This window comes from Haematobia irritans, chromosome 3 (assembly GCF_050003625.1).
Source record: "Haematobia irritans isolate KBUSLIRL chromosome 3, ASM5000362v1, whole genome shotgun sequence".
In the NCBI taxonomy this organism is placed as follows: Eukaryota; Metazoa; Arthropoda; class Insecta; order Diptera; family Muscidae; genus Haematobia; species Haematobia irritans.
The window spans coordinates 60,691,627-60,706,744 of NC_134399.1; the positions used below are offsets into that span (position 1 = coordinate 60,691,627).

The 15,118-nt window shown below is 35.0% G+C and overlaps 1 protein-coding gene across 2 annotated transcripts in view; it reads left to right on the top strand.

The window, feature by feature from the left end:
- na (sodium leak channel non-selective protein na) overlaps positions 1 to 15,118 on the top strand; it is a 37,881-nt gene that overhangs the window by 13,691 nt on the left and 9,072 nt on the right. Inside the window, exons 5-11 of one of the 2 annotated variants that reach the window (XM_075299662.1) lie at positions 4,692 to 4,835; positions 4,897 to 5,154; positions 6,338 to 6,866; positions 6,928 to 7,670; positions 7,733 to 7,858; positions 12,572 to 12,937; positions 13,010 to 13,760. In XM_075299662.1, coding sequence (XP_075155777.1) covers positions 4,692 to 4,835; positions 4,897 to 5,154; positions 6,338 to 6,866; positions 6,928 to 7,670; positions 7,733 to 7,858; positions 12,572 to 12,937; positions 13,010 to 13,760 — 2,917 coding nt within the window. The remainder of the gene's footprint in view (positions 1 to 4,691; positions 4,836 to 4,896; positions 5,155 to 6,337; positions 6,867 to 6,927; positions 7,671 to 7,732; positions 7,859 to 12,571; positions 12,938 to 13,009; positions 13,761 to 15,118) is intronic. The other variant, XM_075299663.1, reaches the window with a different exon arrangement.

The following is a 15,118-nucleotide window of genomic DNA, read 5'->3' on the forward strand; positions in this document are numbered from 1 at the left end:
TCTATTTATTTCTACACCGAAAGAATTCTCTTCTTTAATTTTACGAAGAATTCTTCATTAACTACTCTTCGTGAATTCTTCATTAAAACAACGAAATTTTCATTAATTTTCGTAAATTTTACGAAGAACATTTTACGAATATACGAAACGTCTACGAAATATTCTAAATTAATTTTTCTTCGTAAAAGTTTCGTACTTTTAACGAAACATTCTTCAAATTTCATAATTTTTGTGAAGAAGTTTTTACGAATTACGAAACATTCTGCCTTAAAATTTCTTCATAAAAAGTACGAAACATTTTCTTTAAAATAACGAAGAAATTTCATTGAAGTTGTAAAATTTCCGTTCACGACATAAAATTGCCTGTGATAATGTGCTTGAGTGTATTCCTTTATTATTCCTTGGTTGATAGCGCGCTATGAATAAAAGTGAAGCAATAAAACTAAAAATTATTCAAAAACTTAAGATGTAAGATTGTAAGATGTTCTTACAATCTACGAAAATTTTGGAAGAACTTTCTTCGTAAAAAGTATGTAATATTTCGTACTTTTAATGAAAAGTATCTTTGGCTGTAAAACAATGACAAATTTCGTACTTTTATCGCAATTTTTCGTTCTTTTTACGAAGAAAATTCTTCCGGTGTATAGAAAATTTTTTCAAAATTTTATTTCTATAGAAAATTTTGTAAAAAATTTAGTTCTGGGATTATTCATTTGGCTTGAGGTCATGGACTAATGAAAAATGCTGGTTTTGTTGTTTTTCATTACTTTTTTATTGAAATGTTGCTGTTCTCGGATATTTCGATACACCATCGGTGATCATCTTCAGCGAGATATTATCTATAAATTGTAATAATTTAAATATTTAACAGTATTAACTTTTACAATGTTTAAAAAGTAATGAAAACCAACAACACCAGCATTTTTCATTAGTCCATGACCTCAAGCCAAACGATTTTGTCACAATTTTATTTCTATAGAAAATTTTGTCAAAATTTTATTTCTATAGAATTTTTTGTCAAAATTTTATTTCTGTAAAAAAATTTGTAAAAATTTAATTTCTATAGAAAATTTTGTCAAAATTTTATTTCTATAGAAAATATTGTCACAATTTTATTGCTATAGAAAATTTTGGCAAAAATTTGTTTCTATAGATTTTTTTTGTCCAAATTTTATTTCTTAGAAAATTTGGTAAAAATGTTATTTCTATAGAAAATTTTGTCACAATTTTACTTCCATAGAAAATGTCACAAAAATTTTATTTCTATAGAAAATTTTGTCAAAGTTTTATTTCTGTAACAACTTTGTTAAAATTTTAGTTAATTAGAATTTTTTTCCAAATTTTATTTCTATAGAAAATTTTATCAAAATTTCATTTCATTAGGAAATTTTGTCATAATTTCATTGCTATAGTAAATGTATCCAAAACTTTATTTCAATAAAAAATTTTATTTTTATAGAAAATTCGTCAAACTTTTATATAGAAAGTTATTGCAAAATTTTATTTTTTTTTACAAAATTTTTGAATTATTTTGTATCTACGAGTATACAAAAATTTGTTTAAAGTTTATTTCTGTACAAAATTTTATTTCTATAGAAAATATTGTTATAATTTTATTTGTACAGAAATTTTTGTCAAAATTGTATTTCTATTTATTTGGAAAAATATCGATTTAACGAAAATGGACCAAAATCAACCAAATTCCATTTGGTCCGACCATCGGACCAAATTTAAAAATTTATAATTTTTTGGACAAATTTTGTTTATCATCGCGATTTGGAGTCACTACCTTCTGTAAGTCGATAGTCCAGCTCGTTTTTTGGCTCGATGCACGGTTGTAGACGATACACCCAGCTTATTTGCGTCATCTCGGAGAGAGAGGTTAGGGTTTCGCTTGAAACTACCGGCAACTCTCTTTGTCGTCTCAGCGGCTTCCGGTTTTCGATTTCCCCCCGATCCAGACTTCCTGGCTATCGACAAACGTTCCCCAAACACTTTAATTACATTTGTAACGGTTGATTTGGCAACTTTTAGCGATTTTGCCAGCTTTGCGTGCGAGTAGCTCGGATTTTCGCGATGCGCGAGCAAAATTTTGATACGCTGCTCTTCTTGCTTGGACGGCATTTTGACAACTGAAGAGTGAATTCCAAAATCAAAATAGGAGCAACATTCTACACACACACCTTCAAAATGAGGGGTGTTCAGGTTTTTTAAATGCAAAATTGAAAGAAATACGTCAAGTTTATATTGATTGAATTTGACCGTATCACCCTTTATATTCTTGATCCGGGAGAAATTCTAAGACGATTTAACCATGTCCGTCTGTCCATCTGTCTGTTGTAATCACGCTACAGTCTTCAATAATGAAGCAATCGTTTGCCTGAACACTTATCTTGTCTGCAGGCAAATCATCCAGGCTATCGGTCCAGGTTTTGATATAGCCCCCAAATAAACCGACCTGCTGATTTGGGGTCTTGGGCTTACAGAAACAGTAGTTTTTATCCAATTTGACTGAAAATGAAAACCTAGAGGTATTTTAGGACCATAAAGAGGTGCCGAAAATTGTGAGTATCGGTCCATGTTTTGATGTAGTCCCCATATAAACCGACCTCCCGATTTGGGGTCTTGGGCTTATAGAAACCGTAGTTTTCATCCAATTTGCATGAAATTGGAAATCTGGAGGTATTTTGGGACTACAAAGAGGTGTGCTGAAAATAGTGGGTATCGGTCCATATATTGATATAGCCCCCATGATCACCCGATTTAGGGTCTTGGGCTTATAGAAACCGTAGTTTTTATCCAATTTGCCTGAAATTTAAAATATAGAGGTATTTTAGGACCATAAAGAGGTGTGCCGAAAATGGTGAGTATCGGTCCATGTTTTGATGTAGTCCCTATATAAACCGAACTCCCGATTTGGGGTCTTGGGCTTATAGAAACCGTAGTTTTTATCAATTTGCATGAAATTGGAAATCTATAGGTATTTTGGGACTACAAAGAAGTGTGCCGAAAACGGTGAGTATCGGTCCATGTTTTGATATAGCCCCTATATAGACTGATCATCCGATTGGGGGTCTTGGGCTTAAAGAAACCGTAGTTTTTATCCAATTTACCTGAAATTAGAAATCTAGAGGTATTTTGGGACCATAAGGAAGTGTTGCAAAAAGGTGAGTATCGGTCCATGTTTTGGTATAGCCCCCATGTAGACCGAGTTTTTGTCCAATTTGCCTGAAATTGGAAATCTAGAGATAGTTTAGGGCCGTAAAGAGGTGGCCAAGAAATGGCGTGCATCGGTCCATGGTTTGGTGTAGCCCCTATATAGACCGATCTCCCGATTTTATTTCTTTGGCTCCTAGAAACCGCAGTTTTTATCCAATATGGCTGAAATTGGAAATCTAGAGTTTTATAGGACCGAAAATAGGTGTGCGAATATATTGTGTATCGGTACAGTTTTTGATATAGTCCTCTTATAAACCGGCCCTCCGATTTGGGGTCTAGATTATAGAACTACAATTAGATGTGCTGAATATTATCCGTCCATGTTTTTTCATAGCCCCCATAAGACTGATCTCCCGATTTAAATCCTTGGGTTTCTAGAAACCGAAATTTTTATCCAATTTGCCTGAAATTGTAAATTACTGGAATTTTAGACCCACAAAAACCCGTATAGGATTTTGTTTTTATCGATCCATTTGGTAAGGCCTCCACTACTTGAGGGTACAGACTGATCATGAAAATTGCTTGAAACTGAATGCAAAATTGTCAGATTTTACTTATCGTAATCATTTAAATAATGGGGGTAAAAATCTATTTTAGATTTCAAATCAAGGCGTTATTTTTATTATAATTTACTTGCACACTTACAAGCGATGTTTATAATTCCTCTAAAATTCAAACAAAAATGGTTCTCATAAATCCAGAATCTAATCTAGTCTTCATAGGTAAAATCTTTAAATTTATCTTCGGGAAGTGTACTGGTTGAACTGATCTGCTTGGGAGAATATCTGTCATCAAACCCCCCTGAAATTTGCAAAGGAAACTATTATATTTGATTCATGGTGGTGGGTATTTAAGATTCGGCCTGGCCGAACTTACTGCTATACATACTTGTTGTATTAATAATTTATAATAAAAACAAATGAGTAAAAGGTAGACCAGGCCGACTATATCATATCTAAACCACACCTACTGAATTAGTAAACCTAAGCATTTGGGAGGTAGACCCAAATCTCAACAATGGCCTAATGATTAGCACTTCTATTCCATGTTCGTATTTAAGAACATACAGCAGTATATATTTATGGGAGCTTTATCTAAATCTGAACCGATATCCCAAATATTTTTCAAATTCAAAGTTTGTTATATAATATTACCCTTGCTTAATTTGAAAAAGATTAGCTAATACATGATGGTATTGTAAAAAGTAACTTGACAATATATGGGATCTATAGCTAAATCCGATGTGGACCTTAGTTTACAGTGATGCCTGAATTTAAAGCAGCTTTGCCGCTTTGGGGTTTTCCCGCTTGGTCTGGCTTTAAAAGTTTCTTTTAATTCAAAATTCATTATTTTTAAGAAATGTGTCCTTAATGTTGTTTAATTTGCCTGTCCTAACATTATGGTTGCATAACCCTTCACATTTGGTCAATATTTGTTTCAATGTACTAAATGAATTTCTTTTTTCTCTCCAGGCGATCGAGTCAACAAATCTATAATGTAACATTATTCTTCCTATTCTTTATGTCCTTGTATGGACTAATGGGTGTGCAATTCTTTGGCGAATTGAAAAATCATTGTGTTATGAACAACAGTGAATACGATGAACATGATCGACCGTAAGTTTGAAATGCATCCATTGATTGACATTGATTTTCTTATTTCTCAACTCCATTTTAGACTCCTGACATTGAATTCTTTAGCTATACCCGATACATTTTGTTCCATGGATCCGGATTCTGGTTATCAATGTTCACCTGGAATGAAATGTATGAAGTTGGATTTCCTTAGCAGCTATGTGATTGGCTTTAATGGTTTCGAGGATATAGCCACAAGTATATTTACCGTCTACCAGGCAGCTTCCCAAGAGGGTTGGGTCTTTATAATGTATCGTGCCATTGACTCATTGCCAGCTTGGAGGGCGGCATTCTATTTCAGGTAATAGTCTTTATATTCTTATCGTGGATATTTAGTTAGATGACTGTGTATAAGAAATTGTGAAAAAATAAGCAATGGTAAGTGAAAAGGCATATACTGAACTACGTATACCCTACATATTTGATACAGATTTTTACATTTACATTTACTTTAACATTTACGCGTAAACCACCTCAGCTTTCACACAAAGAAAAAATTATGTTGATATCTTTATCCGTTCAAAAGTTGCAGAATTATTCCCAAAAAAGGCCATTTGGAACCACTGTGCGTCAGCTGGGTAGGGAATTCGATGATATCCAAGATCACGATATGTTCGAAGAAGTTTCAATTCTCAGGAATATTCATAAAATTATTAACGGATTTAAAAAAAAAATAGACTAGAGAATAGGCTTATATCAATGGGAGACTTCAAGCCAAAATTACTATATCCTACTCGATGATGCAGTAAACGTGACGTGATCTATACACCTAATAATATAATTTTCTTTATATAATTAATCTTCCACAAGTTTCTGCAAAAACTTATAGCGACGAAAAACCACTACTTGAGTCTTGCATAAGTGAATTGCTGTTTAGAGAGAATTTTATAAATTCACTTTTTGTTTATTTAGAGTCAATTTGCATACTATTTAAAAACTCTCAAAACTAGCTAGTCGGTCGCTGATGCAACAAAAGCTTGGATGAACATAATGGACCCTGCGAAACCCGAAAAGTTTGAAGGACGAATGTGAGATGTAAAACTAGTTGAGTTTTCAATAAATCGAATGTAACAGTATATTTTTTGCATCCTTTTTATCGGCGAGCCAAACTAATTAAATTAAAAAAATGTTTAACATTTTTTTGATCAAAATTAGGTAGTCTACGCTAGGTTTTCGACTTTTGCGACATACGTATTATACCGTCGTAAATGTATGTCGCTAAAGTCACAGTTTGCGACAGTTCAACCCTGGCCGACCGTGTTCGTCCTCTTGTATTCTAGAGCGGCTCGTGATAAGAAAATGAAATCGCATCATGAAAAAAGTAGTTTGTATATTTGTAGCGATTTTTTAACCACAGGTATCTTTGTCGGCGAAAACACTTATATTTCACGCTGTTATCGACCGCTTATATATTCTCCCAAGAAGAAAACTAATCATTTATTTGAAATGTCACCGAAATCTAATCCTCTTTTCTCAATCATTAGCACAATGATATTTTTCCTGGCATGGTTGGTGAAGAATGTCTTCATTGCTGTTATCACCGAGACTTTCAATGAAATCCGTGTACAATTCCAACAAATGTGGGGTGCTCGAGGTCATATACAAAAGACAGCAGCATCTCAGATTCTAAGTGGCAATGATCAAGGCTGGCGTTTGGTAACCATCGATGACAGTAAACATGGAGGATTGGCACCCGAAACATGTCACGCCATATTGCGATCACCATATTTTCGTATGTTGGTAATGTCAATTATATTGGCCAATGGTATTGTCACCGCCACCATGACATTTCAACATGATGGTCGTCCACGTCATGTATTTTATGAACGCTACTATTACATTGAGGCTGCGTTTACATTCCTTTTGGATTTGGAAACACTTTTTAAGATCTATTGTTTGGGTTGGCGAGGATATTACAAACATTCCATACATAAGTTTGAATTATTGTTGGCGGCAGGAACAACGATACATATTGTACCATACTTTTATCTCTCAGGTTTTACATATTTCCAAGTAAGAGAACTGATGAATTTTAGAGGCTCGTTAATGCATATGTCTTATGTCTGTATTCCAGGTGTTAAGAGTCGTTCGCCTCATTAAAGCTTCACCCATGCTCGAAGGATTTGTCTACAAAATCTTTGGTCCTGGCAAAAAACTTGGCTCTCTCATCACATTCACCGTTTGCTTGCTGATCATTAGTTCAAGCATATCAATGCAATTGTTTTGTTTCCTATGTGACTTTACTAAATTTGAAACATTTCCCGAGGCATTTATGTCTATGTTTCAAATTCTAACCCAAGAAGCTTGGGTAGAAGTTATGGACGAAACAATGATACGAACTAGTAAAACTCTTACTCCCCTAGTGGCTATATATTTCATACTCTACCATTTGTTCGTAACACTCATTGTGCTGAGTTTGTTCGTGGCGGTTATTTTGGATAACTTGGAATTGGATGAGGACATAAAGAAATTGAAGCAACTCAAGTTCCGCGAGCAAAGCGCTGAAATTAAGGAAACATTGCCATTTCGCTTGAGGATATTTGAGAAATTTCCCCAATCACCGCAGATGACTATATTACATCGGATACCCAATGATTTTACCTTGCCCAAGGTGCGAGAATCTTTTATGAAGCAATTTGTGATTGAACTTGAAACGGATGATCCTTCAATGGAGAGCTGTAAGAGACCCATGTCGGAATATTGGGAATCGAAGATGGTATTCCGTAAACAAAAACCCGTAAGAATAATGAATAAAACGGCCAAAGTACGTTCGGCTGGAAGTAGCTTAAGAAAGTTAGCCATCACCCACATTATAAAGTAAGTACGAAATTTTCTCTGATGCGAAATTCCTTTGAATAATGAGATTTCTTCTTTTCAAGTGATTCCAACAATCAACGCTTAATGTTGGGAGATTCTGCCATGTTGCCAGTAGTGGGTGGAAAATGTGGTCTAAAGAGTCAGGGGACGATAACGCATTCGAAACCGTGGAGAGTTGACCAAAAAAAGTAAGTAATGGGGAAGAAACGTATGCAACATTAGGCCTTTAGTTTTCTTTTAGTACTGGATGCAATATTTGAATGAGCAATCCAGAACATCGTAGCCCTGGTGTTCTATCCAGAATAACTCATTAGTTGTTGTTGCCAGTACATCGAAAAAATTTAATTTATTTTTATTGCAAAACAAGTATATACGGCCGCAAGTTCGGCCAGGCCGAATCTTATGTACCCACCACCATGGATTGCGTAGAAACTTCTACGAAAGACTATCATCCACAATCGAATTACTTGGGTTGTGGTATCTTAAAACTTCTTAACATCGTTTTCTAAATTGTGATTTAGTCCATACATGGTATATATTAGACAAAAAAGTTATGTATAGTTAAGTCTACAAATAATTACGAATCGATATGGACTTTTTGTACGTAGAGAGCCAGAATTGAAATATGGGGGTCGCTTATATGGGGGCTATATACAATTATGAACTTGATATGGACCAATTTTTGTGTGATTGGGGATCGATTTATCTGAGGGCCATATATAACTATAGACCGATATGGACCTAGTTAAGCATGGTTGTTAACGACCATATACTAGCACAATGTACCAAATTTCAACTCACTCGGATGAAATTTGCTCCTCCAAGAGGTTCCAAAATCAAATCTCGGGATCGGTTTATATGGGGCTATGTACGATTATGGACTAATATGGACCACTTTTGGCATGGTTGTTAAATATCATATACTACCACCACGTACCAAATTTCAAGCAGATCGGATGAATTTTGCTTCTCCAAAAGGCACCGGAGGTCAAATCTGGAGATCGGTTTATATGGGAGCTATATATAATTATGGACTGATAGGAACCAATTCCTGCATGGTTGTTGGATACCATATACTAACATCACGTACCAAATTCCAACCGAATGGGAAGAATTTTGCTCTTCCAAGGGGCTCTGGAGGTCAAATCTGGGGATCGGTTTATATGGGGCCTATATATAATTATGGACCGATATCGACCAATTTTTGCATGGGAGTTTGAGGCCATATATAAACACCACGTACCAAATTTCAACTGAATCAGATGAATTTTGGTCTTCCAAGAGGTTCCGGAGGTCAAATCTGGTGATCGGTTTATATGGGGGCTATATATAATTATGAACCGATGTGGACCAATTTTTGCGTGGTTGTTAGAGACCATATACTAACATCACGTACCAAATTTCAGCCGGATCGGATGAAATTTGCTTCTCTTAGAGGCCTCGCAAGCCAAATCGGGGGATCGGTTTATATGGGGGCTATATATAATTAAAGACCGATGTGGGCCAATTTTTGCATGGTTGTTAGAGACCATATTCTTACACCATGTACCAAATTTCAGCCGGATCGGATGAAATTTGCTTCTCTTAGAGGCCTCGCAAGCCAAATCGGGGGATCGGTTTATATGGGGACTATATATAATTATGGACCGATGTGGACCAATTTTTGCATGGTTGTTAGAGACCATATACTGATACCATGTACCAAATTTTAGCCGGATCGGATGAAATTTGCTTCTCTTAGGGGCCTCGCAAGCCAAATCGGGGGATCGGTTTATATGGGGGCTATATATAATTATGGACCGATGTGAACCAATTTTTGCATGGTTGTTAGAGACCATATACTAACACCATGTACCAAATTTCAGCCGGATCGGATGAAATTTGCTTCTCTTAGAGGCCTCGCAAGACAAATTTTGGGGTCCGTTTATATGGGGGCTATACGTAAAAGTGGACCGATATGGCCCATTTGCAATACCATCCGACCTACATCAATAACAACTACTTGTGCCAAGTTTCAAGTCGATAGCTTGTTTCGTTCGGAAGTTAGCGTGATTTCAACAGACGGACGGACGGACGGACGGACGGACGGACGGACATGCTCAGATCGACTCAGAATTTCACCACGACCCAGAATATATATACTTTATGGGGTCTTAGAGCAATATTTCGATGTGTTACAAACGGAATGACAAAGTTATTATACCCCCCTATGGTGGTGGGTATAAATAAAATATTTGGAAAATGAAATTATCCTTTTGTTAAGTACGTCTCATGACTAAACGTGTGTATAAAGTTCAATATGAACTAAAGCAAAAGAACATTTTCGTACGATTCCCAAAAATAGTAAGAACGAACTACAGTATGTTTAAAATGGTCATGATTTTTTCTTTACTTTTAGTTAATTTTTCCTTCTATGGGAAGATGTAATTTCGTGCTTATCGACTTACATTTTTTTTAATTATTACAAACATACATGCTTATTTCTATTCTAACACAATTATATTTAAGAAATTTTGTTGCAAGCAAACAAATGTTTAGAAACTAGAATTAACTATTTGGAGCCTTAAACAAAGATATGCTTAAGGTGAAACATAACATTTTTGCACAGCGCAAACATTTTTTTGTTTGAACATATTCTGAAAATATATATGCTTGAAGCAGAATCCATCCAGATCGGTGCAATGGTTAGCATGCCCGCCTAGCATACACAAGGTAGTGGGTTCGATTCCTGCTTAGACCGAACACCAAAAAGTTTTTCCCACCTCAGTAAAGCTGGTGACATTTCTGAGGGTTTCACATCTTCTCTAAGTGGTTTCACTGCAATGTGGAACGCTGTTCAGACTCGGCTATAAAAATGAGGTCCCTTGGCATTGAGCTTAACATGGAATCGGGCAGCACTCAGTGATAAGAGAGAAATTCACCAATGTGGTATCACAATGGACTGAAAAGTCTAAGTGAGCCTGATACATCGGGCTGCCACATAACCTAACCTAACCTAACAATATACGAGTATGTATGGTATATATTTTCCAAATCAATGATGTACGCAGATGAGGGGCCAACACTTCTACCCAAGTCCTTACGAAATAATTTCACAATAGTAAACAATTTCTTAGAAACAAAGTAATTTGGAAAGTAGCTCTTGGAATAGAAAGTGGGTTCACATTTCGTTGAGTGTATAAATGGCAATGCCTTTGCTCATCTTCGAACAAATTTTGGAAATTTTCTCCTTAAATTATTCACACGTTGTGTGTAAAAATTAATTTCATATAATTTTACTTTTCACGCCAATTTTTTTCGTTTCAAATATTTGAGTCGAAAATTTCAAAATTTCCTGGCGGGCTAAGGCCCCGTTTTACCGTTTTTCGCCCAATTTTTGGACCCTATGCAACACTGCGAGTATCAAAGTTTTTGCCAGTCGACAAATTATTCAGAAAATCTGAAAAAGCTTTAATAAATGTAGTATTTTTTCAAAATTTTTGCACTTTCCACCCACAATTGATCAGAACCAAATTGCCAATGCCAACCAATTTTGCTAAAAATTAACACAGAAAATTTGAATGAAATATAAATTTGATTTTAAGATTGGTTGTACAATTAATCTCATTGTCATTCGTATAATATCAAATTGATTTTATAATGGAAAATTGTGCACCTCCGAATTTATACAAATTTACAAATTTGACAAATTTATATATATATATATATATATATATATATATATATATATATATATATATATATATATATATATATATATATATATATATATATATATATATATATATATATATATATATATATATATATATATATATATATATATATATATATATATATATATATATATATATATATATATATATATATATATATATATATATATATTTTTTTTTTTTAAATTGTGAATTTTTTGAAATGAAAGTGACTCAATTTGGTGATAAAAGCCAGGAAAATACTATGATGTTTGACCAGTATCATTATAACTATGGTGCGATGCCGGTGTGATGGTAATACTTCGTGTCAGCTATCTTGCATTATTATTATTATTATTATTATTATTATTATTATTTTGATTTCAGCTTAAAACCAATCGTTGACTAAACTACAAGAATAGCTTAACCAACAGAGGAAAAGTATGCTTGTCAAATTTATTTGGGCAAAGCCCTTCAGACTGCAAGATGGTTGGTTGGATGGTCGGTCGTTTCGGAACTACCACATTCCTAATCAGCATCCTCTACTTGCAGCGAAACTATCAGGCAATCATCAGAATAAAATCGGATTATTCACTAAACCCAAAGGGAATTTCACTTAAACCTCCCGATGAAATATTTTTTGATATTCGACTTTGCCTTAATAAATTTGCACAAACATATCAGTTTTCCTTTGTCCTGTAGTATTTCTATAAATTCGAAGACTATACACGATACATAAACATAGAAAGCCGATTTTTCTATTAGTGTAGCGAAATTTTCGACAAGGTTGCATTCTGAACTAGAAATCACGCAAGCGAATGCTATTTTTAATGTCTACTATGCGTATTTTATTGAAACAATATAAACTATAGTAATATGCACAATTTTACAAATTAAGTTACTTATGGTCCATACGTAACTTAATTTGGGTAATTTTTGTTCTTATTAAAGCTTTCAATTTGCATGTAGACTATTTGTTTTGGGGATCTTTAATAGGACGTTTATTACTGTTCAGTCATCTCAATGAGATATTGTCCTCTGCCATACAATATTAAATTAGATGGTTGTACATTATATATTTATATCAGTGGTGGGCACTAGTGCAGAGCAGCAGAGTTTCTCTTAAGGATATGGTGGTAGAGGGCATATTCTTATGGGAAACGCTCTCTGCGGCCCACCTCTGGTTTATATGAACTGTCTTTACAGGTTTGGTTCACGATCCATTCGGCGCAGTGTACGTTCTGGTTCCATAAAACTAAAACAAACTTATGAACATCTCATGGAAAATGGTGATATCGCTTCGGCACCCAGAGCGAATTCAGGAAGAGCAAGACCCCACGATTTGGATATTAAATTATTGCAGGCGAAAAGACAACAAGCAGAAATGAGACGTAATCAAAGAGAAGAAGATTTGCGTGAGAATCATCCTTTTTTCGATACGCCTTTATTTCTTGTGCCGCGAGAAAGCAGATTTCGGAAAATTTGCCAGAAAATTGTACATGGACGCTACGATGCTCGACTCAAAGATCCTTTGACGGGGAAGGAACGAAAAGTCCAATATAAAAGTTTACAGTAAGTAGTAGATCCGTCGAATAGTTACCATACACTTATTCTCAAATTGGACATTTCTATTTTCTACTTCAGTAATTTTCTGGGCCTAGTAACCTATTTGGACTGGGTTATGATTTTTGTTACAACACTCTCCTGCATATCGATGATGTTTGAGACCCCCAATGATCGTGTTATGGATCATCCAACATTACAGATAGCCGAATATACCTTTGTTATCTTTATGAGTCTGGAATTAGCTTTGAAAATTCTGGCAGATGGATTGTTTTTCACACCCAAGGCCTATATTAAAGACGTGGCAGCCGTGTTGGATGTATTCATTTATATAGTTTCGACCTTGTTTCTATGCTGGATGCCTAAGCAAATCCCCACCAATTCTGCAGCCCAATTGCTAATGGTTCTACGTTGTATACGGCCTTTACGAATATTTACATTGGTACCCCATATGCGTAAAGTTGTCTATGAGTTATGCCGCGGCTTCAAGGAAATTCTTTTAGTATCAACTTTGCTGATTCTGTTGATGTTCATTTTCGCAAGCTATGGAGTGCAATTGTATGGAGGTCGTTTGGCTCGTTGCAATGATCCAACCATAAGCAGACGTGAAGATTGTGTGGGTGTTTTTATGCGCCGCGTTTTTGTCACAAAGATGAAACTAACTCTCGGAGAAGGTGAATCGTACCCGGCCATGTTAGTACCTAGAGTATGGGCTAATCCACGAAGATTTAATTTTGATAATATTGGAGATGCCATGTTGACATTGTTCGAAGTGTTATCATTTAAGGGATGGCTGGATGTAAGAGATGTACTTATAAAAGTTGTTGGACCGGTAAGTTCAAAATGTAGAAGCATTGAGTTTTCAAACACATTTCACATTTTAGGTGCGGTAGGCACTAATGAAAATGTTCTTTGCATGTTAATCAAACAGTTGTGGGGGCGAAATTTCTGCTACCCATAAGAATTACTTTGGAACATTTGCCACCGAAAATTCCGTGATTAATATGGACAAATCTATACAGACTTTTTTTTCGATCGTTTCCGTATTGCTCTCCTAAGAAATACTTAGCAAAACTATCTTATTGGCGGGTGCAAAGAAATTATAATACTCCTTAACAGAATGTAAATAAATAATAGTCTCTACACGCACGAGTGGTTGTAAGTTACTAATTTATTCTAAAAAATATTAAATCTTAAACTAGCTAAGAACACGAACCCCTTAATAATATTTATGGCCACGCATGTGCACCACATTGATGCGTTATCAGTTTCGGCTACACATGTAATGCGTTTTCATTTTATTATGCCATAAACCTTATCTATCCTAAATACACATATTGTAGATAGTGCATGTTTAGAAATCTAAACAGCAGGCAAAGGAAATTTCCGCTAGAGATGCGTATTGGGCTTTATAGGTGGAAATACAAACAATCGATAACATACTTCAAGCTATTTATAGGAAACAGTCGATAAAATGGGCCACGGAGTTTTACCTTTTTACATTTTCTCTCATAAAGCCAGTTATGATATTATATTATAAGAACTGCGTAGACACGTTTACTAGATATATTTTTGTTGGGACGAGAAAAACGGTCTTTAAAATGGATTCATTCTTTATCTTTAATGCAAGTTTTCCTTAACATGACCATACGTGGAAAAACTCTTTGATGTAGGCTTTTTATCCTTAGGTTAAATATAGGCTAACCTAGACTATTCAGTTTATTGCGATACCACAGTCGTGAACTTCTCTTGTATCAATGAGTGCTGCTCGGTTCTATGTTTAGCTCAATGGCAAGAGACATCCTACTTATAGCCGAAACCGAAGGGCGCTTCACATTGCAGTGAAACCACCTAGAGAAGTAGAAATAGCCTTAGCATTACGAAATTTTACCAACATTCCTAAGTGGGGATAATCTACTTTTGTTGGTGTTTTTGTCTAAACTGTAATTGAACCCACGATCCTTCCTATACAAGGTGGACATGCTAACCATTGCACCACGGTGGGTCCCTTTGTCCTTAAGGCCGGGATGCACCTCTAGCGAAAAATTTCATTCCCATAAGAAATGCATTGCTATTTATGCTAACGAATGATCTAATGAGAATAACAGGGTTGTCAAAAGCATATTTTGGCAGCAAACATTTAATTTATTACAATCATTGTGTGAGTGAAAGTTTTAAAAGGTCTGTAAA